The sequence below is a fragment of the Mustela nigripes genome, chromosome 9 (assembly GCF_022355385.1).
Source record: "Mustela nigripes isolate SB6536 chromosome 9, MUSNIG.SB6536, whole genome shotgun sequence".
NCBI classification, from domain to species: domain Eukaryota; kingdom Metazoa; phylum Chordata; class Mammalia; order Carnivora; family Mustelidae; genus Mustela; species Mustela nigripes.
In genome coordinates, this window is record NC_081565.1 from 2,693,868 (window position 1) to 2,716,370 (window position 22,503).

Sequence of the window (22,503 nt, forward strand, 5' to 3'; positions counted from 1 at the left end):
TTGTTTCCGGGGGAATCTCGTTTCCTGGAGGACGCTGGGGACGTCCGCGTGTTCCTCCCAGCCTCTGATTGGCTAGTTTTATGAATACATTAGGGCCGGGAATGGCGAGTTTTTCCACGCGCGGTCACAACCGCGGGGATGGGGGCGATCGTGTGCGAACCGTGGCGCCTCCGCGCCGCGGGCAGGTGTCCGGAGGGGTGCCTCCTGCCGGCAGGCCCAGCCCCGCGGCCACCGCAGTCGCCGCAAGCGAAAGGCGGCGCGGGTCCGGCAGTATAAAAGGCGCGCGCGCCGCGGCGGGCAGCGTGTTGTATGAAAGGAGAGAAGGTTAGCACTCCCCTTGACAAGGATGGAAGAGGCCCTCGGGCCTGACAACACGCATACGGTTAAGGCATTGCCACCTACTTCGTGGCATCTAACCAACGTTTTTGGGGCGGGGGGCGGGGGGCGGGGGGCGGGGCCGGCAGGAGATGGGGGGGGGTCCCAGCCGCGGGGGAGGGGGTCGGCCCGCGGGGCCCGCCGGCGGGGGACCGGGGCCGCCGCGACCCCTGCTCGCCCCGCGCTCCCCCGTGGCCCCCCACCCCGAGGCCCTGCTGGGAGCACGAGGGGGTCCCCGACCCGGCGCCCCGCAGCCGCCGCGCAGGGAGCCCGGTCAGCCGAGCACCGGCGGCCGCTGTCCCGGGGCAGGAGCTACGACCTTCGCGGTGCGTCTGGGGGTCGGCGGGACGCGGGTGCTCCCGGGGCGCACGCAGCCCCCGGCCCCGGCTGCCCGCTCTGCCCCGCCTGCGCCCCGGCAGGGTCCGGCGGCCGCGCCTGCCCTCCCCCTGCGGGCCCTGCCCGAGCCCCGGCGAGGCCCTCGAGGCCCTCGCGCCCGTGCCGGCCCGGGGCGCACAGCCGCCGCCCGCTCGGAGCAGGACCGCGGGCCGCAGGGACCCCCGGGGCGGCCGCACGGGGCCGTGTCCCCGCCGGCCCTCCCGGTGCGGGGTCCCGGACCCGCCGGCCCGCGGCCCCCAGTTCCCGCCGACGGGGACCCGGGGCCGCCCCGGTCCGCAGCCCCGACCCGGGAGCCGCGGGACACGGGGCTTCCGGCCGCGCCGCGGGAGGGAACCGGCCCGGCCCGCGGGTTCCGGAGCTCGGCCGAGGCCCCTGTGGACCCCCGCGCGGAGCCCGGGCGCGCGTGCACGCGCAAACACGCGCCGCGCGTGCCCGGGGTCGCGGGGGCACGTGCACGCGTCCGCGGACACGGAGCTGCCGGGAGGAGCGCGGCGTCGGGGCGTCCGGTGCCGACCGAAGGACGGAGGCGTGCCGGGGGCCTCCAGCGAGGCAGGACACGGGACCCGCCGTGGAGCCGGACCGGTGCGGACTGGCTGAGCGGAGCCCGCGGGCGCCCCAGAGCCGCTCGACCTCGGGGCTGGGAGTCGCGTTGACCTCGGCTGTCAGGGCCGCCTGCGCGGGTCGCTGGTCGGCCTCGCGCGGGCCACGATCGCGGGGTGCGGACTGCGCGCCCCCGCGGGCCCTGCGCCCAGTGGGCGCCTGCGTGCGAGTCTCCCCTCTGCCCGCGTCCACGCTCGCTCTCTCGGAGTGACCGGCAGAGACAGCAGGACTGCGCGCGAGCTTCCAACGGTGCCCACTGGGGTTCCTCCTCGGGGTGACCACACGGAAGACCGTCCCCCAACGCCGGCCGTCGCGGACCGGGGCTCTGCGCTCCTCCCTGTGTGTGACCCGGTCAACAACGAGCACAAGCAGTGACTTTCTCAGCAAGAAACCCCAGCTTTCCCAGGCGGTGACCCGCCCTCCCCCGACCTCGGAAACAGCCGCACATTCAACATTCGGGAAGGGGAGAAAGTCTTACTGGACAAATGTACAAGACAGGAAAATTTTTATTTTTAAAAGAGAGAATGTATTTGTACACAAATCTACAACAGAGAATTCAAACGTAGAAAAAATAAACTATATCCAACGGCACAGCGCTCGCGTCCACACGCTCTGCTCCTAGGGCTGGGCCTAACCCCTTCAGGCTTCCTACAAAACACATGGCAAAGCAGCCCCCAGGCCCCCGCGCTGACCGTCTGTCACTGCACGCAGCAGCCCACCTGCGGGAGAGGCCGGGAAACAAGGAAGCGGGGCTGGGTCCCGCACGCCTTCTACTGGAATGCTCGGCACCACCCCGGGGCAGCAGCTCCTGGAGCGGGTCCCGAAGCCCGCCGAGGACAGCCCCAGGATGCAGGGCTCAGGAAAGGCAGGGCGGGCGCAGCTCCATCTGCTGACCCCAGACTGGCAGGGCCCGAGCCTCAGCCACCAAGTGCTGGCAGAAGAGGGGGGCTGGGCCACAGACTGGGCCCAAGGCCTGGCGATCCCAGCACGGTCACCAGCAGCCATACCACCGCAGATTCCCACAACACATGCCGGACCAGGCAGCACCCAACTGCCGGCCCCAAGGCCCCTAGCAAGCCTGCAGGTCCCCAGATGGGCACTGGGCCCGAACCGGGGCCTTCCGCAGCCCACACTGGGCCGCAGCAGCGCTGGGCAGGACACGGCCGGGTGGCTAGCTCCTCTCCAGCTGCATGTCCCCAGGGTGTCCCCAGACCCGATGCACGACTGACCTACAGGAAGAGCCGAGTCCTTCCTGCAGGCATCCTCAACTTCCTGCCACCTCGGAGACTTTTTCAAAACGGTCCAAGGGCACCGGGGCTCGGCGGGAGAAGGCCGGCACGGCGGCGCCAACACGCCCCGTTGTTACCAAGGCTGCCAGCCGGGGGACGCGGGAGCTACGAGCGCGACGCCAGGCTGTCGGCACAGGGACCACGAACTCCCACACACAAAGGGTTTTTACACGGAAATAACCTTACAGTGTTCTGCGTTTTCCAGAAAGACCGAAACACACTGGGCACGACTACAGCAGGAACCAGTGACCGCGGACCGCGTCACGGGGCGTCTATGAACAGACAAGGGGGCCGGCCGCGGGGCTCACAGCGCTTGCACTGGGGGGTTAGATACCGAAGAAGGTACAGAACGTTTACTGGAAAAAAACACAACTCATGATAAAGTGAACTTCACTCTCTGTAATAAAAAATTAAAAATTCTTGTTGACTCTTGTTTGAACACAATACGGACTAGAAACTTCCCCCGACAGTGAGAGCGGGATCGGCAGGAAATGCCACCAGCAACTTCGAGAACCTTCTGGTGGGAGCCCCCCCCGCACCCCCCTCCCCGCCACACCGTCCTCAGAGGCGGCCGAATCCGGGCCCCTCCCGACCCCCAGGCCCAGACGCAGGGGCGCCCTTCCAGACAAGGCGCCGGGCCGCCGGCCACCGTCCTGACCGCCCGCAGCGCCGACAGCGCCCGGCGTCTAGCAGTCGCTCTTCCACAGCTTGATGGTCTTGTCGTTCTCCAGGGCCGCCGAGGCGATGATGTTCTCCGTCGGATGGCACGCCGTCGAGATCACCACGTCTGCAACCGAGACCGCAGCCACGTCGGCACCTGCTGCAGACGGGCTCTGCCGCCCCAGGGTCGCGCTCCCACCGCCCCCAGGGCCCCCGCCATGACCGCCCACACTCGGGGCCAGCACCGTGTGCCCACACCGGGGAGCAGGAGCACAGCGACGGCCGCGGCGCTGGGAAGGTGGCAGGTGCACGACGCGGCAGCCTCCGCGAGCACGGGGGGCAGCAGGAGCACCAGCAGGGCCTGCGTCGGGAGCCCGGCCCAGCACCCAGCGCAGCGGGCCCCAGTGGTTAGAGAGCAGCACGGGTCTCGAAGTGTAGACAACCTGCCGCGCTCACGGGGACCAGAGCCCATGCTCCCGCCACACCCCCCCGCTGCTGGGCCCAGGCACACTCCCCAGGGCAGGCTCTGCCTCCACCAGGAAGCCCCCACCTCCCGAGCAGCTACGAAGTGGTGGGGGGCTGGCAGCAACCGAGGCCGGGGCTGCTTCCACGGAGCTATTTACGTGAGCAGATTACGCCATGTGGCGTCTGACCTGTAGGTCGAGGCTGTGTCCCCAGGGGGTGGAGGTGGCTGTAAGGGAGGGAGCAGCGCACTCAAAGGACCCGACGATCGGCCTCCCCAAGAGTAGGCAGGGTAGGGGCAGCCTCCAGGGGACAGAGGTGCCAACACAGGCGGCCCTTAGTGCAGAAGCACAGGCCCCCAGAGAAGTGGGTCAGAACCCTGAGAACAACAGAGCCTCTAGCCCACGGTGGACGTCCTCGGACCCACGCCGGTCTCGACGCGGGACACACACGGACCACGTCCGCACACGGAGCCTACATGGACTTTGAGGCCAGGGAGATGGCCATGAAGAGACGTTAAAGCCGGACCTGGCCCTGGCCAGACAGGAGCTCGGACAAAGCCACCTGCCAGCCGCTCCGGAACAAGGAGCATCCCCTGGGCCACGAGGAGGCCGAGGAAGACGAGAAGCAGACGGCATGACCACGCACCCTGGCTGTGTAGACGTGGGTGTGCGGCCGGCCCAGGGCCCCACGCTCACCTGTGTGGCCCTGTAATTTCTGTACGATCTCCTTGGTCTGCAGGTTCCAGATGTACACCAGGTTGTCCTCGGAACCAGACACGATCCACTGCGAACAGGAAGACGGACGAGGAAGGCCCGGTCAGAGCAGGCTCGTGAGCAGGAGGCCCTCTCCCCGCACGTCCACACCCACCCACACCCGCCCTGACGCTCCCCCTCCCCGCACTGCCGCAAGGCCGCCGCGCTCAGCCATCAGAGCCCGCTGGGACCGAAATCGTTTCCTCGAATCGCCACTCTCTCAAGGTCACATCCAGTTCTGCCGAACGCCACCACCCACTCAAGTCACGTCCCAGCTGGGCGAGCGCGTGAATAAGGCCCCGGGCTGGGCAGCAGAGCCTCGCGGAGACAACGCTGCGCCCTCGGCCGCCACCAGGGAGAAGACGAGCAGCCCGGGGACGGGCACCCTGCTGTGGGCACAGAGGAACGGCCCAGACACACAAGCCAACCTGTGATGGGGTCACCGCTCAGAAGGGACAGCTGGAGGGTGAGGAGCTCCTTAGCCCGCAGAAGACCTACCTTCCCTCCAGTGACTGAGAAATTGGCAAAAATGCAGTATTTCTCGTTCTTGTGGCCGGTGTACGTCTTCAGGCACTGCAAAGGCAGGGGCGGTCATGTCCACTGGGTCCCCGTTTCCCTGCACCGTGGACGATTCTGGGCGTCTGGAGGGCAGGCATTTCACAGCCGACTAACCTTGGCCCTGAGAGCACCCCACACACCCTCAGCGCCTCACCATGGGGCGGAAGCTTTCCCCGGCGGCCTAGCGAGCTGCGGACTCCCCATTCTGACAGACACGCCCCACACCGACCCAACGGGGGCAGCTCTGGGAGCCCCTCTTGCTTCGGACCCCGGCTCGGCCCTGCCCCAGCACTCACCTTCCCTTTGCTGTAGTCCCAGAGCTTCAGCGTGCTGGAAGGCAGAGAGGGGGTGAGTCACCTGCATCCCGAGAGTCCCCGCCCCCACTGTGTGCCCGCCCCCGCCCCCACGTGCACACGTGTGGAGCAAAGCCAAGGGCCGAGCCCCACCCCTGGCACGCGCGGGGGCCCCTCAGCGGGCACGTCCTCTGACGCGTCTGAGCACAGTGTGCGAACCCCACACGGCTCTGCTGCTACGAAGAGGCTGCTGGGCGCTCCGGGAATCAGCCCGTGGCTCGCTCCCGCCACGAGAGCGAGAGGGGAGCTTCCAAAAACGTCCAGACCAGATCTCACGGCCACAAACCAGCCCCTCTCCCTGGGCGGGAATTCGCTCTTCCCGAGGCCGCCGACAAGCGCCAGCCGCGGGGCCCTCTGGCACGCTTCGGGGCCAGGTGCGGGTCCCCAGAGACCCCCGAAGTGCACACGGGGCAGCCAAAGCCTGAAGGCCTGCCCAGAGGGGGCAAAACCAGCACCAGAGTTTGCTGGGGTGAAACCCAGCGGCTCACAGGCAGAGCCGGAGCTGCTCCGAGGCCGCCCCTGCCCCCACTCCTGCAGACGGGGGGCCGGCAGGAGGAGCTGCCCTGGCCACATGGTGGCCACCAAGAAACCTGGACCCCAAATCCTTCCTCCGCCTGGAGACCGGGCCCCCAGCAGGGCGCCTGCATCCCGGAAGCCTACACCCACCGGAAGCGCGGCCCACGCACGCACAGGACTTAAACCGCTCAGTTTACCAGTGTTGACCCTGGTAGGAGTGACGTCCCCCCCACCCCATGGGCGGCGGTGGCACTTACTTGTCCAAGGTCGCGGCCAGGATGTACTTGCCGTTGGGAGAGAACTTCACAAAGGACACAGGCGGGTTGTCGTCATCTGCGTGGGAAGCACAGAGCCGGGCTGATGGGAGGAGCGCTGGGCCTGCGCGCAGGGGAGGGGCGGAGAGAACAGCCTCCCACCACCACACGGGGCCATCCGAGTGCGGACGCTGCCACCGGTGCCCACACCGCCACCTAGAACGGGTCCCCAAGGAGCCCAGCACACCTCCCTTCGCCCGTCCCTGGCACGGCCGGTTCTCCTCGATGTTTCTTGGGTCCCTGACGGGGGCCCGACCACCCCCTCTGCCACGAGGGCTTAGGAACAAAGGGCCTGTGGCCAGTCAAACTCGGGGTGCCTGGCCTTCCGCCAACATGGGGTCAGTTTCCCCATGTGAAACGGTCTGCAAACGCCTCACCGGACTGAGAAAGTATCACCGCTGAGGAAAAAAGGACTCGGGTGAAGCAGCTCAGATGTTCTCTGCTGCCTAATTAAAGCAAAAGGTCTGCGAAGTCCGTCTAGAAACAACCCTGCTGGCACGACACTGCACCCTGGCTTCTACACCCGGGTCTGAAAGCTCACCCCGGGTGGCCCAGGAATTCGCTAAGAGCCACCGCCAGGGGCTGCCCAGGGCGAGGCCAGCATGTGCAGCCGCGTGACAGCCCTGTGACCCTCACATCGGGAGGAGCGCGTTTCCCCCCAGGTGAGAAGGACAGAACCAGGGCCGTGCACCCTGGTGCCGCAGCAGGGGCGCGGCAGCCGCGTTACCACCTCGAGGGACCTGGCCACCGCACGCCGGGGGCCGCTGCTCCCTCTGACACGTCCCAGACACTGCAAAGGCACATGAGAAGGCGTGAGGCCAGAGGGCCCTCCTCGGGGCACAGAGGCCACACCAGGAAGGCAGGCCCCCAACTCCGATAGGGGAGGTAGTGCTGGTGTTTCCAACCCAAGCTCCAGGACCAAAGTGTCGCAGGGTCCGCGAAGTTCTAACCCCCTAGACCTGACTTTACAAACAGGCTGGAACACGGCTTCGCACTGCCTCCCTCCCGGGGACGCTGCGGGGGTCGAGGACTGGCGCGGGTACCTGCCGGCTGCCAGCCTGGAGTGAGCTAACAAGCCCCTCCAGGCCTCCGCTTCCTGCCCGGCTGCGAGGTGGGAGGCCGCGAGATGCGTGTTAACATCCACGGCGCTGGACACAGCAAGCGGCGGGCAGCTCCCGCAGGGGCTGGGGCGGCCTCTGGGGACAGAGGCCACGGACTCGGCATATGTCACTTCACCAGAAGTGTGGACTCATGAAGCAAAAACCGCACAAAGGCCACCACTGGGCTGACAGCACCCCTCCCCGACTCCTCATGTCGGAGCCCCAACACCAGCAGCTCAGCTCCTTATGGACAAAGGCCTCGCAAGGGGCAGACCCGGTTAAAATGCGGCTGCTACAGAGACCCTGCTCCAGTGTGAGCAGCGTCCGTACGAGAGAGTAAAACTGGACGCCGGGGGTTGCGCGCACACGAGACGACCACGGGAAGGCACGGCGGGGAAGTCGAGCAGAGGCCGCGGGAGAAACCAGGCCTGCCCACGCCTGGGTCTCGGAAGCCAGCGTCCAGGACGCGGGGATAAATCTTAGGTAAGTCGCCCAAGCTGGGGTGCTTTGCTGTGGCGGCCCCAGGTGGCCCCAGCCAACGTATAAAGCCACATGTGTCCCCGAGGCCCAAGGGAAGGCTGCGGAGCCTCAGAGGCGCCACCTCCTGGACAGGGCGTAGCCCCCCCCCCCCCCCCGCCCCGGCCCACCCAGAGCTCTACCAGATACCCTGTTTCACACCTGACCTGAAACTGCGGGACCCTCCAGGCGGATTCTCAAAACCCAGGGCTGCCTCCCCATCGCTTTCAGGGGCTCGGGGCCCTCCACAGGCTCAGCACCCACCCTCTGGCCACACAAACACCTGCCTTTCCATGACCGACCCCCGTCCGTCTGCAGAGACCCCAGTGTCCGTGACACACCAGCAGACGGGGTTCACTTCAGGGCTGGGGCTTCGTCACGTGTGCTCAAGGAGTGATGCAAGCAGCGCCCCCACCAAGGGTCCGCCAAGTGCAGGCAGAGGGTCTGAGGGGCTCATGGGGCTGAGGACACGGCCGGGCAGTCCCGAGTAAGGGCTGACCGCAGACAGCACGTCTGCATCTGTGCACGTCTGCCCAGAAACCCCACGTGATGGAGGAGGGGACAGCGACCGCCGCTGGGAGGGACACCCCACCAGAGAGCCCATGCCGGGGGGACTCACCGATCAGAGTCTTCAAGCACTGGCCCGAGGCGGTGTCCCAGATCCGACTGCAACGCAAAAACAGCAGCAAGTTCTTACAAAGCAAGACAGGAGCCACTCGAGGCACGTGGGCTCCCAGCGAACACGGACGTGGAGACGAAAGCCCGGTGAGGCGTGTCTCAGCTCCCGGCTGCTCCTTCAGCAGCAGCCCTCACGCCCCCCACAGGGGCCTGGCCACCGTGATGGGGACGGAGGGCAGGGAGGAGGCGCTGGGAGCCCCGCCTGTTTTCTGGCACAAACACTCCAGCTTGTTTCCACAGAACCACAGTACCATACGGATTTTCTGGACGTCCCTCTAGTTCAGGAGCAAGAGAATGTATTCAAGGAGCTGCTGCCCAAGACAGACGTGCCAGTTCCGGCGTGTCGGTGACCTCCGTCCACACGGACATGGCTTCAGCAGCAGATGCGCATTAGTGCCTGGCCGTCTGCGCCACAGGCCCAGCAGCGGGGACACCAGCTCACAGGGGGACCCTGCACCTGCCTACCCCGGCCAGGGGACATCCTGGCCCGGAATCCCGCATCGCTGGCCACGGGGGACGCTTCTGCGCTGCTGACTCCCTGACCGCGGGGGGCCTGGGGGTGGGCGCAGGGTTGGCCCTGGCTGCGCTCTGCCTGCCCCACCACGCCCCTCTTCTGGGAGGGACCCCGGCACAGGGCACTGTGTCGTGTCCTGCAGCAGCACACGTCAGGGCTGGGTGGAGGGCCCAAGCCTCGGATTTGCTGCCCAGGCCACAGCAACCCCCCCGGCCTCCAGTCCTCCTCACCCTCCCGGCACCAGCTCCACGGCGTGCCCTCCAGGCCCGCAGTCCGCACCCTCTCACTGCAGAAAGGCTGTGGGGGGCCCCCTCTGTGGAACTGCCCCATCTGCCAGGCAGGGGCGGGTCCCCCCAGGGACGTGTTCACAAGCCCCAGCTCACTGCTTCCTGTCCTCCAGTCACACTTGCTCCACGTCCTCGTCCCCTCCCCCGCTAGGCGCATCCGGAGTTCCCGCACCTCCCTGCCGCTGCCCTGCTCCCCTGCGAACCACTCGTGCCCGGGACCAAGGAAGGCCGTCCGCCTCAGTCTCACTTTGTCACCAGCAGGGCCCAGCGGTTCGGAGCTGGGGCACAGAGCCCGCGTGGGCACAGATCCTGGCTGCCACCCACCCACCCGCGCTGGGAGGACCACCAGCGAGCTCAGCTGCCTCGGCTCCCCTCCTGCCGAGTGGGGACGGCGCGGCCGGGAGGCTAAAGTCCGTGCTGGTCAACCGTCGTGTCCACGGCTCCTAACTCGAAACACAGACCCTCTGGAAGAGAGAAAGCTCTATCCCGTTAACCAGGAGCTCCCAACACCATGAAATGAGGGGCAGAGGGGCCTGGTGTGCTCCCGATTTAACTGGACACGGGTTCAACGCGTGACGGTGAGGTGACCAGTCTGCCCCACCAGCGTCCTCCACTCGAATCTCCATCGGGGGTGGCTGCCAGGTCCTCGCAAGCGCCTGTCTGGACTCTGCCGGTGACACATCACAGACACCATTCACCAGATTACAGACTTCCGGATGTCAATCACACCATGACAACCCTGTCAGTGTTTGAGAAACCCCGGGGTCGCTGCTGGGCCCAGCCTGCGGGCGGCTCCTCTGGAATTCCGACACCCATATTCCCCAGCGAAGCCTGGGTCTCTTTCCAGACTCGCTGCAGGGCTTGGGGCGGAGGGTCACGCCAGCCCCACCGGGTGCGTCGGTCAGGGCCCCTCCTTGTTCTGTGGTCCCCGGAACAGCTTCCCTGCGTCAGGTGTGCGGGATCCGGCCCAGCTCCAGTGGAGTTCCCAGGCCGCGCGCAGACCTTCCGCAGCGACCAGGAGCTCGCCAGACGTGCCCTGCTGCCCGCTTCCTCCCCGCCGCCGCCCTGCTCATCCTCCCCACTTCCTTACCGGAGCTCCTAAGCCTTAAAGACCGGGCCGGCCTCAGTAAGGACACAGCCTTCTCACGGGTCTCTCTCTCCCTCCTCTCTAGAAGGTCTGCAGAGCCCGTCCAGACAACCCCCAGATCACTCAGGCTCGCGGGACACAGCACAGGCTGCCAACGCAGCCAACACACAGCCATGGGGTCGCTCGGGTCCGCCGGGCCCCGGACACGCTCTAGCCGACGTCTAGGAGCGACACCTGCTGCCTCGTGGCCCTCACGGCCCCAGGCCCCGCGTGCTGGCGGGAGCGCACAGGCCCCTCCCGCCAGCTGTGCGCGGCTCACTCTGCGTCTCTCCCCTCGGGGGACGCTCCGTCCGGAAGCCCCAGTGACTCGCACCCAACTGCCCTCTGCCCACCGACGCCGCTCGCCCCCGTCGGCTTCAACCCCTCGCCATCCCTCTGCTCTGCTTCTGGAGAACAAGAGGCAGGAGGTTTCCCGGGCAAGGTGACAGCCTGCCGCGAGGGCGTCCAGCTGCCACCGTGACGCCCGGCGCAGCCGCCCCCTCTGTGGCGTTTTCACCGGATGCTTTCCGTTCCCCGTTTCCTCTTTCTCGTTTCCGGTTTGCTAAACACGGACGAATTCTAGCCGCGCTTTCACTCTCCCTTGTCATCGGGAAGCTCTTCTCGGGGCATCCTGCAGCCGCTGGCCACTGCCCACCGGCCTCCTCCCGGGGAGCGCGTGGGATGGGCAGGAGGCGGCCCCCCGCAGGCCCAGCCTCCTCGCGTGGCCCCGGCCCAGTGTCTGCCGACGTCGGCGGACGTGGACTTCGACACTTTCTCTCGTGCCTCTGACAGAGCCCTCAGCACTCAGCTGACGAGCCCCGAGCCGCACCAGCGGTATTCACTCAGGCCACACTGGACGTTCCATGGGGAACCGTGTCCCCCTGTGGTGGCATTTCCACGCCACATCCCCCGCGGGACGCAAGGCCGCTCCGGAGCCCGCACGCCCCTGCGCCCACAAGGAGCGGACTCTGGAGCCGGAGCGCCCCCGGCCTCTCTGCGCCAGCGGTCCCCTCCGGCCCCACGTCCGTCCGCCTGCCGCAGCGCACGACAGCAGACCCCTGCCCCGTGTTCGTGGCTGTCCCCAGAGGCCAGAAGACCACCCTTCAACAAACGCACGCTGAGAATGGACGAGAACGTCCTCACTTACCAGAGCCCGTCGTAGCTACTTGACACTATCAAGGATCCGTCCCGATTAAAATGAACCTAGGAACAGAGCGGGGAGAAGACACTTACTGCCAAGTGGCCAAGGCAGACTGCATCCCGAGTGCCGTCCCGCGCACGGGCGCCCCCGACAGACACGCCCCGCGCGCCAGCACTGGACGCGACGGGGCCTGCGGCTTCCTGCCGATGCTGACGGACCCTCGAGCGACACCGTCGGAGTGACTTTTACTGGGTGTCTCAAGCAACAGGCCCTTTGTTTCACGACAGAGGACTGAATTTAGGAGGAAAACTGAGTCCAAACACATCTTGAGAAGCAGAATCATGTACTACAGAACGTGCTCTCGAAACGGAACAAACGCGCCCAAGGGACCAGGCCGCGGGGAGAAGAGAAGAGGCCGGGCCTGGAGAGCCCGTGCGGGCGGGCATGCGCTGACTGGCGGCGCGGAGGTGTCTGACCGGGGCGACCTGGCCGAAACCATCTCGCCTGACCTCACGTTAAATAAAGAAAAACCAGGAGAGAACAAGTCACTTGCTGGGTGACCACCGGAAGAAGCCCCCCGCGCGACCGGCCCCCGCAGACCGCACCTTCCGTCACCTCAACGCCCAGCCCCCGCGGCCCCATCGCCACACACACCTCCGCGGCCGACGAGCCCCGGTCTCGCAGCTAAACCGTCTCTGTGCGCCTTCCCTGCTTTCCCGGGACCCAGCGGGAGCGAAGGAGCCGCGATGCCAGGCGAGTCCTACGCCCACTTCCACCACTTCTACTCGGAGACCCGGATGACGGGCCCACGTCATCCAGGGCGAGCCTCTCCGTGACCACCAGCACCTCGCAGACACCGCCTCGCTCCCTGCCACCCGCGGCTCATTTCCCACGTGAGACCAAGGGGCACGGGGTGGGGGCGGGGCCGTGGCCGCCTGCTGGTCCGCCCCAGCGCCACTGCCCAGCTGGCCCTGTCTCTCCTCGGGGCTCGGGGCTCTTGGCCTCAGGGCTGCCCGTGTGGCCAAAGCGCACCTAACTCACGAGATGCCGGCTGCCCGTGGCTGTGATGGCCACGCTGTTTCCAGACTCTGCTGGACGTCCCCAGGGGCCAAGCCATATGCCCAGGAGCACCTGAGAGCTGGCTGCACTGAGCGCGGGGCCCTGAGTCGCACCGCGGCCGCACTCTTGGCAGATGCAGGCGACATGGGCCAGGAGACACAGAGAAGCCAGGCTCTAGACTCCCGGGGCGCCGTCCGCCACAAGGACGATTCTCTAGCAGCTACGGCACCACGCTAACAAGTGGGATGAACTTGGCTTTATTTAACCCAAAGTCTCTCTGGTACCACCCACCATGTGGCCGGTGTTGAAGTCACCCACGAGCCACTCCTGACTCCCTTCCATCTCACGGACCCGTCGAAGGCACTGAGCGCCCAGAGCACCTCATGCCCCCAGCACATCTCCATCCGGGCTCCTGGCACTTCACAGGCTGTGCCACCGGCCGTCCGACTGGCGGCCTCCGGCCGGACTGCTGGGCCCCACGTGCAATCCAGGACATACTCGAGAGGCTCTTTCATGTCCGTCCCTCCCTACTGGTGGTCTTGGCAGGACGGGCTCGCAGGCCCGCTACCTACCCACGACCACCCGCGCCAGCCCCTCGAGGCGACCGTCGAACTCGCCGCCATCTCTCCGACCACGCTCGTCCCCTTCTCCGGATTTGCAAAACCTTCTATCACGGCCCACTGCACCAGACACTGACAAGTGGACACGGGTCCCCAGAAGCTACCATGGCAACCTTGTGCTCTGCCTTGTTCCCAAACGCATCGGGACCTCGCGGCTTGGCTTCTCCCTGCCAGCGACACTCCGGTGCAAACAGCAACGGGGCCTCCCGGCCCACCCCCACACCCGGAACGGAAGCACTATGAAGCCTCGACAAAGGCAAGAAGTCGGACCCTAACGGGGCTGCCGAGTCCGTAATCGGATGACAGACACTCGGAGCTCCGTGGGGGCAAACAGCGGGCAGAAGGGAGCTCCCGCGGAAGCAGCGAAGCAGGAAGCGGGGTGACGACAAGGAAAAGCCACAGGCCATGCGGCTGCGGCGAGGGCCACAGGATGAGGCAAGTGGACAGGAGTCCGGACAAGAGCGGACGGGGCCAGACCCGGGCAGGAGGAGGGGCGGGGACGGGGCCGCCAGCAGAGTCCGAGCCGTGAGCCTTCCTGCTGGAAAGCCAGGTGTGCCTCAGGAGCCCGGGGACAGACACCACGGGTGCCCGAGAAACCATCCCACGGGGACGCACAGCAGCTGTGGAGCGCCCCGCCACTCAGAGGACAGACAGCGGAGGACACATAAAACCAGGGCTCCAGGGTCCCTGGGTGGCTCAGTGGGTTAAGCCTCTGCCTTCACCCAGGTCATGACCTCAGGGTCCTGGGATCGAGCCCCACGTCAGGCTCTCTGCTCAGCAGGGAGCCTGCTTCCCCTTTCTCTCTATGCCTGTCTCTCTGCCTATCTATGATCTCTGTCTGTCAAATAAATAAATAAAATATTAAAAAAAAATAAAAACCAGGGCTCCTCGGAGGGGAGACCGGCTACTAGCAGTGCGCTGAGCGGCGCGGGTGTGGGAGTCACTCTCTCCTCGCTTCACCTGTTTGCCTTTCTTAAAAGGACATTTCACTTCCGTAGGAGACAAACACTGGACAAACCCTGCCACTGCTCAGGCTAAGAGTCCGACCCGCAACGCACCCCCTACCCCCCAACTCGCAGGCCAGCGCCTCCCGGCCTTCCTCTGGCTCACTTCCCGGAGCCAGCCCACGCCGCTGCCATGCTCTCCTTGGACTGGGAGTCCCCCGCGGAGGGCAGAGCACCAGGCGGACCAGGCCCGTCCCCACAGCGCACGGCCTTCCTCGGAGCCCTAAGTGCGGGCGGGGATTCTGGGCGGCGAGGGCCCCTCGAGGCCGCGGCAACCAGCGTGCGATACGTGTCCTCGACACATCCGGCTCTGCAAATGGTCTCGGCTGGGCAAAAAAGCCCTTCCAAGGCTGAAAATGCTTAAAATCACGCACCTACACGATTTCAGAAAGTGAAAAGGACCATCTGCTCAGTAAAAATAAGCTGTTTACAGGATTCCTTCCCCTTTCCAAAAAAAGGCAAACTTGGCTAAGAAACGAGTCTAGGCTCTCTGCTGACAGAGAGGAGTCTCCTGGCCACTCAAGCAGTGAGGTTTGCAATCCAACGGGTCCTCTAACCCCGCACGCTCGTGGCACACACGGCGGGCGCGTGCCCCAGGCAAGCCGCAGAGCGCACACAGAACACGCGTGGAGCCACCCTCCCTGGGCTCTCCGCCTCAGCTAGGTCATCCCGACCCCATCCGCCGCCACCCCAGGACCAAAGCCCGCTCCACTCCAGACTCCTGTCTCTGGGGCCACACTGCCCGATGCCTGGCCCTCTTCCAAGCCCGGCCGTCCTACCCGGGCCATAGGACTCGGCTCGGGGACACCACAACGGGCCCCTCGCCCACCTGTGCTTTCAGGGGTCCAGGACCGGGAGGCCTCTCTCAGGGTCCCCCGTGCCCCCTCCCCCGCCATCACCCGGTCCTGCGCGCGGAATGCAGGGCCCGTTGGGACTTACCGCTGACACCGGGTCCGAGTGCGCAGGCAAAGTCTTGAGGCACTTCCCTGTTTTCACGTCCCATATCCTCACACTCTCATCAAACTGAAGACAAAGGAAAAGGTTAAGGCCCTTCCATGGTGGGGGGGGGGGGGTGGCGGGGGGATGCCTGGTCCTCTGGAACCCAAGACCTGCCACCACTGCCCCCTTCGCTCCCCAGCACAGCAGAGAAGACTCAAGGCTCAACTCCCAGGCCCCCGGCCCCCCACACCCCGAGGCACCGCACTTACGGAGCCCGAGACAATGAGGTTGGACTGGGGGTTGAAGTTACAGCAGAAGACGTAGTTACTGTGGCCCTTCAGGGTTTTCAGACACTTGCCCTAAAACCAAGTATTGTCAGACTAAGTTACTCCCCAGTGGTTATTTCAACACCAAGCCCACAGGGGCCCAAAGGCACATCTCCCCCCAAGCGGGGCCGCCCGTGCCCAGCTGGTCCCCAGACTGCCCTCCGACTCCCACGACATGCCCCTCGTCCAAGCACAGGCTCGGCCAGGAGCGGCACCCGCAGAGGCTTACCGAGCTCACGTCCCAGATCTTTAGGGTTTTATCGTCTGAGGCAGAAACGAGGAGGTTGGAATCTGACGACCAGGCCACATCCGATATGCCCTGGGGAGCGAAAACACAGAGCTACGACCTCCACGGGACAGACACGGCAAACCAGCAAAGGGCAGATCGTCCGTCCAATGACACGGAAGCGTATCGCTCCACCATCCAGACCCTCAAGCTACCCGGACCACACAGACGGACACTACACGGTCCCCCAAGGAGAAGTGTGCTCTCTGCAGTCTGGCAGAAACTTGTCTGGGAAGGTCAAAAGCATTTGCTTAAAAAACAAGAAGCAAACAAATAACTGGGGGCTGGGGGCGGGGATGGGGAGGTTAGAGCCCCACCGGAAGAGCCCAGGGATGGGCCCTGCCCTCCCACACCGGGAGGCCTACAGCGGCCCGTGGCCAGCCTCAGCGTGCAGGGCTCATACCTACCAGCTTGTGACCAGATATGGTTTTCTCAAATTTTCCATCATATGCTCCCCAAATTTTAATGAGTTTATCAGCAGCTAAAAGAAAGGAAGACAGAAGAACTGGGTACTTCAGTCATCCTGAGTACAACATGGGGGATTCCCGTGAGAGCCCTGGGAACAGTGTGAATCCCTCAGGAACCCCTGTGAGCAGGCTCCACGCACAGGGGACCACCAGCGCTCAGGCACAGGCCGTCCACCCCTTCCCCTCGCCCCCAGGCCCGTCAGTTCAGAATGGCAAAGGTCCCCAGTTAGGGCGAGGGGCACACAGCTGGCTGCAGTGCCCCCGCAGCAGTGTTAGGAAGCAAGTCCTCCCTCTGTCCCCGGCTTCCAGGGGCAGTTCAGACGGCCTCTGACAGGAGCTCACACCCTGGTGATACATACACGAACTTGCCAGCCACTCCCCGTTCGGGCTGAATTTCACGGAAGACACGGCTTTCGTGTGGCCGGCCAGGGTGAACTTGAGAGCATAGTTGGGTTTCACGGGGGTCGGCTGTCGAAGAGACAGTGGCAGTTATGGAGCAGTAACCACGGTGCTGGCTTCCGGCTCAGACCCACCTCCTGAGCCCCAAATGCACACTCCAGGCGCCAGCTATGCTCTCTGAAGTTGCCGTCCAAGCTGGACGGGTTTACATCGGGGCTATCCCCCCTCCACAGCCCTGCTCCTCCTGCAGCCCCTCCTCAGGGCCCCTGCTCCAACAGGGGCTCAGCACGGAGGCCCCTCAAGGCCTCACCACCCCCAACACGACCGGAAGCGCCGTCTGCAGCACCACGTGCAGCAAGCACAGCCTGAAGGTCACAGCCTCGCTCAGAGGCCTGTGTGTGCGGCCTGGTGTCCACCAAGGGGGTTGGCAAACCTGCCTGGGCACCAGACCTGTGGGGCCTGGGAGGGGGCTTCACGGGAGGCTCTCTGGGTCCCACAGAGGATCTCACAATCAGGACCAGGGACCTTTGTTGGAGATAAAGCCCCTCCGCAGGGGACAGGCCTGGGCCTCGGCACGTGAACAGGCACTGGTTAGGCGTGCGGTCGATGACTGAAAACGCAGAGTCTGAGAAGCAGCCTCTCCGGGGAGTGTGCGGCCTGGGCACCCCCCGCGGTTCCCCCACAGCCCTCAGGGACGTGCCTTGCTCTGCGTGGCCGAGGAGGAAGGGGTGGGCTGTGCTCTGGCGGCCTCCGTCTCTGGCTTCTTCTCCTCCGTTGCCATGGCTCTAAAGCCCACCGGGCAGGGGGACGGGCGGGGAGGCGCGGGAAGCGGAGTTCACAGCTCCACCGAAGGTCCCCGAGTGCAAAGAACTGTCTGCTAACGAAACCTACAGCGGGGGACTGAGGCCAATAAACAAACCAAATTTTACAAGTTACTTCCCAGAAAAAAAGATGAAAAACCCCTGCCCACCTTGCTGGGCCCTGCAGCAGACACGCCGCTGCCAACGAGGAGCCTCTCCCTCCGTGGGCCCAACTCGCCCTCACCCTCCGCACAGCTGAGACAGCAGGCCCGGGCCCCTCTTGTCCACAGAATCCCTGGCCCCACCTTCAACGTGCTCCCTACTGTTATCCTCGGCTGGAGAATGTAGCACCGTCGAGGCAAACAAAACGCAATTTCCTTCAAAGGGCCCTTGAAATGTCGAAAAAAAAAAAAAAGAAAAAAAAAGCCAAACCAACCCAAACTGCAGGAGACTGAGCTCCGGGGTGTAGAAATTTGGGAACTCGTCCAACGCTCACAAGTGATGCCACGGTGCTTAGCCGCCATGTTTGAAAACAGATGCCCCAGTGGACTGGGCCCCCCGGGGGGCCTTCCCTGCCGCCAGGCGCAGACACAAGGCTGCCTCCAGAACCCCCGCAGCTCAAAAGGCGCCCTGTCCCCAGCGAGCCGATGGCAAGACACAGCCGGGAAGTGAGAACCGGGGCCAGCGTGCCTGCTGCGGAGCCCCGAAGCCCAGCTCGCGCCGCAGGAGGGGAGACCGCGGCTCAATTAGGTTTAGGCGTGACAAGGGGAGCTGCCGGCGGTGCGGGAGCCCAGGGTTCCAGAACCTGGCTGCGCCTCCTAGAAGCACACCTGGGGACTCTGAAACGGGGGGAGCCGCAGGGCGTGCTCACAGACGTCGCTGGCCATCCAGCTCCCATCCGATTCCCGGCAGCGCAGCGCCGTTCAGTGGATGAGTTTGCGGTGTAAATGCTAGCGTGGCGCCCCACACGGAAAGCTCGTGCGCGACTCCCTGTCGCACCGAGGCAAAATGGAAGCCGTCGAAAAAGAACATGTCCCGAAATCTTTATCCAACGGGAGGGGAGAGAAAGGACAACACGACCCAGCCGTGCAGAGCACAACAGATGTGGCCCCGGCTGGCCACCCGCAGCAAGGGCTCCCACCCCAGGGTGGACGGTGCTGCACCCAGAGCCCCCAGTACTGGAGCGGGGGAGGGGCAGGTCGCATCATTGCACCCAGGGTTGGACCTGCCGGCAGGAAGCTGGCGCCCAGTAAGTGCTAGCTGCTTGGTGATTCAATCTCGTGCAACCTGGCCGTGCCAGCTAACCCGAGCTGCCTTCCCCATGGTGGGGTGGACAAGCAGGGAGCAAAGAGGTCAGCCCGGAAAGACTTCACCAAACCCAGCATCTGAAGAAGGTACCGGAGGAGCCGAGGGAGGGGTGGGGGAGAAGGGCCCTGGGAACAGAAGAGGCTTCCCTGGGTCCACGGGGCAGACCTGCTCCTTTTAACACAAAAACTGAGACCCACCGGGAGGTGAGCTGTGACTCCCTGCCCTCAGGTGAGGACCCGGGAACACAACAATCTCCCAGAGAAGGGGTCAAACCCCTCCCTCCCAGCTCAAACCCAATCTGCGGTCCCTTGGGCTAGCAAAACACGAACATGTGAAAAATCAGGGGGATTGCAAAGAAGACAATTTCTTGACTCAACGCACCCCGCCCCCCGCCCCGTTTCCACTTAAGAGGGGAAAAAGCCTTGCATCTTCCATCAACACTCTGGGGAGGCGTCGGGGTAGCAGGTCACCGGCTCCACGGGGAGTCCACGACCGGGAAGGCAGCTGTGCTGCGGGAACACGTGTGTGGCCTCCAGACCACATGCCACCTCCCCCGTCTGCAGTCTGCAGTCATGGGTCTCTCACCCAGGTGAGCCTGACCACCCACCCCCCAGCCTCCCAAACCTGACTGCTCCCGGGGCACTGCTTCTCAGATGCAGACTCCTGGCCCACCGCCAGACACTGGGCCCCAGGTGAGGTCACCTGACGCGCAGGTGGCCAGACCAAGAGAGGGGGCAATGCCGACGCCCCACCTGTTCTGCCTCCAGCTTCTACCCGACCTTACCTACCTGCCTTCTGGGGGGCGGGCCAACCTCAGAGGCAGCGACCGGCGCAGCACCTGCCAGGGTGTCTGAAGGGCCTGGTGAACGGACCTGGGAGGGAAGCCGGGATGAGAAGGCTGCAGGGAGCGACTCTGCCACCCCCCAAAATGGCTCTGGCACACCAGACTGGAGGTGGAGCGGGCGCGAGGGCAGGAGCCGGGGCTCTCGCTGCGTGAGGGCGCCCCGCACCTGGGGAGCCCGCTTCTCGGGGAGACACGGGGCCTGGCGGGCTGGGCGGAGGGCGGGCAGCAGGTCGGGGTAGGGGCGTTTCTGCAGGAGAGGAGAGCGGACGGGTCGCGCGCCAGGCCAGCGCCAGCCGGGGTCTGGGGTCGGTCTTCGGAGCAGCAGCGGAGAGCAAGGGGGAGATGCGCGCGGGCTGCGGAGGGAAGTCACAGCCCCCGGGCTGAGGGCTTGTCAGCTGGCCGCTGGGGGAGGGGCGGCGGGGGAGCGGCCGCACGGGTGGGCGCTGGGGGGTCCCCGGGACCCGCAGGGCGGTCGTGGGGGGATGTTCGGGGAGGGGGCCCGGGACCCGAGTACGGGGACGGGGCCGCGGCCGGGCGCGGACGAGGGGCGCAGAGGGGGCACCCGGAAGGCAGGCGGTGGGGGCGCGGGGCGCCTGCACCGGGAGGGCCCTGGCGGCGCTGGGCCGGGACCTGGGCCTGGCCCGCCGGAACACGTGCGGCGACGGGGCGGCCCGGGGGCGGCAGCCAGCGTCGGCTCCCGCCCGCACCCCGGGTGCAGTCCCCAGGCTGGCGGCCCCGCTTACCTGCCGGCCGCGGCGGCGGGGCGGGCGCTCGGGGCGTCGCGTCGCCGCCGCCTGGGCGGGAGCGGGGCCGAGATGGACGAGGCGGCGCGGGGGGGCGCCGGCAGTGCGCGTGCGCGAGAGGCGGGGCGGCGGCAGGGCGGGGCGAGCGCACAAAGCCAGCCTCTCGGAGGGGCACTACGGGGAGCGGCGAGGGGCAGAAAGCCTCGGGCGGGCCCAACGCCTTAAAGGGACGGCTTGCGGAGCGCGCTTTCCCCTGCGGAGCGGTAACCTCTGCGTCGGCGGGCGTCGGTCCGTCTCGCGCACTTTCTAAAAACGGAAGTATTGACACCTCGGGGAAGGGCCGGGCGCCCCTCGAAAGCTCCCCGCCCAGCTCGGCCGGCAGCGGCGCCCCAGGAAGCAGCCGGGCTCGCCCCTGGGAGTCGACGGGCGGCAGGTCCCTGGCGCTCCTGTGGGACCCTCGCTCCGGGGCCGCCGCTCCCCTTCCCCGGGCGCACGCAGCTGCCGGCGGCGGTCCGCGCGGGCTCGACCCCCACGCAGGCCTGGCACCTCGGCCGGCAGGGACCCGGGGCGCTCCCTGAGCCGCAGGCTTGTGCGGCCCTCGCAGGGCCGACTCCCCCGCCGCAGGGCCGACTCTCCCGCCCTCAGGCCCCCCCCCACCCCCCCCCCCCACCCCCGCTCCGCAGAGAGCCTGGTCTGGGACCCGCCGCTCTGCGGTCGGCCAGGCGGGTCGCTGACGTGTGTCCCCGCCAGTCCAGATGAGGAAGGGGCGGCCCAGAGGGGAGGGCTCGGCCGAACGGGGATCTGGGGGCCCGCGCGTTCTCGGCCGCCGCGCACACCCGGTCCGGCTGTGGTCCCGGTCCGCCCACTCCGCGGCCGCGACCCGACCTGCGGAACCATCTCCAGGGCAAGACGGGACCCCGAAGGCGCCCCAGGAGCCCCGCGCACGGAAGGACGCCCTCGACGGGCAATGCTCGGGGAGCAGGGCGCGCGGTTGTCCCGGACTCGGACACGGGAGCTGAGGGGAGCCCGAGGAGGACGCCGGGCCCGCTCTCTGGCCCTGGCCCAGCTCCGCGTGGATCTCCGTGCCTCGGAGCCTCGCCACCCCGGGCCGCCTTTGTTTCGGCGGTTAACGGAACCAGCGCGGGGTGAAGGACACTGCCCTCCTCCTGGCCACCTGGGCCAGCGTCGGAGCCCATCGTGTCTCCCCTCCATCAACGCCTGGGGGGGCTCAGCCATCCATTTCTCTCCATCCTGGCCCCAGGTTTTGTCTCCCAAGGGGTCTTTTCCGAACCTTCCGGAAGCTCAGTCAGAATAAAACCCCCAGTGCTGGATCTGTCACCTCCCCCGCCCCGATAGCACTCAGAGCCAGCTCCCCATTGCTCTCAAGTCCAAATCCAGCGTGTGCTGGCGGAGTTTACCAGACTCCCCCCTCTAGCCTAGCAACACCCCTGATCTGTGCGCCCCAGGTCCCGGCCCCAAATCAAAAATACCTCCAACCCTCCCGGCAGAGCTGGGTAAGGTTTGGTACCCAGAACTCAGAACTCAGACCCGGTTCCCCTCCTCTCTCCCTGGGAGACCGATCCTTCCTGTGAAAATGAGGAAGCCCCGTTAAGTGCTGTTGCAACCCATCCTGGCGGCCATCCCTGAAACAGCACAACCCGAGAACACAGCAGATAAAGCAATTTAGCAAAAGCAGGTGATTGGCTTTATTGGCGAAGTCTTAAATCCATTTATATCCCTTCCGAGATGTGGTCGGCTCGGCTCAGAAAAATCGCAGTTAGAAATGGAAGAGAGGGTGAAAACTGCGGAGAGGGGAGAACGTTCTGGAGATCGTTTTTTCCAGAACATTAACTGTGCTTTGGCCAACGGGAGCTAGTTGGTAAATGAACCTGTTTCCATGAGCAGTTTTTATAAAGACAGTGTTTCTCAAGGCTGTCTCATCAAGCAGAGCTCAGACCTGTCTGGGCACCTTCCGCACGTGCCCGGGGCCCTCCACCAGGCACGGCAGGGCGCTCACGGCAGGTGGCACTGAGAGGCAGAGGGGGGCGCACCGGGGGTCTTGTTCTCT

The 22,503-nt window shown here is 65.9% G+C and overlaps 1 protein-coding gene and 1 non-coding gene across 12 annotated transcripts; one reads left to right on the forward strand and one right to left on the reverse strand.

Annotated features, from left to right (window-relative positions):
- Positions 1 to 302: 302 nt before the first annotated feature.
- On the forward strand, positions 303 to 428 carry LOC132025274 (U6atac minor spliceosomal RNA). The gene has a single exon (XR_009406529.1). It is a non-coding gene; the product is annotated as a U6atac minor spliceosomal RNA (small nuclear RNA).
- A 1,431-nt stretch (positions 429 to 1,859) lies between these two features.
- Positions 1,860 to 22,093, reverse strand: WDR5 (WD repeat domain 5). 11 transcript variants are annotated; one of them, XM_059410366.1, is made up of 16 exons: positions 21,321 to 21,411; positions 20,436 to 20,741; positions 19,637 to 19,720; positions 17,441 to 17,640; positions 16,701 to 16,809; positions 16,282 to 16,355; positions 15,818 to 15,907; positions 15,532 to 15,621; positions 15,263 to 15,346; positions 11,647 to 11,702; positions 8,514 to 8,560; positions 6,222 to 6,297; positions 5,392 to 5,425; positions 5,036 to 5,153; positions 4,481 to 4,568; positions 1,860 to 3,447 (listed from the first exon to the last, which is right to left on the reverse strand). In XM_059410366.1, the coding sequence occupies exons 4-16, from the start codon at positions 17,519 to 17,521 to the stop codon at positions 3,222 to 3,224; spliced, it is 1,173 nt and encodes a 390-aa protein (XP_059266349.1). In that variant the 5' UTR covers positions 17,522 to 17,640; positions 19,637 to 19,720; positions 20,436 to 20,741; positions 21,321 to 21,411; the 3' UTR covers positions 1,860 to 3,221. The 11 variants fall into 11 exon arrangements, with proteins under 11 accessions (XP_059266349.1, XP_059266352.1, XP_059266350.1 ...); XM_059410369.1 differs by lacking the exon at positions 21,321 to 21,411 and having other exon boundaries at positions 19,633 to 19,720; positions 20,436 to 21,089; XM_059410367.1 differs by lacking the exons at positions 20,436 to 20,741; positions 21,321 to 21,411 and adding an exon at positions 19,859 to 20,045.
- Positions 22,094 to 22,503: the final 410 nt, after the last annotated feature.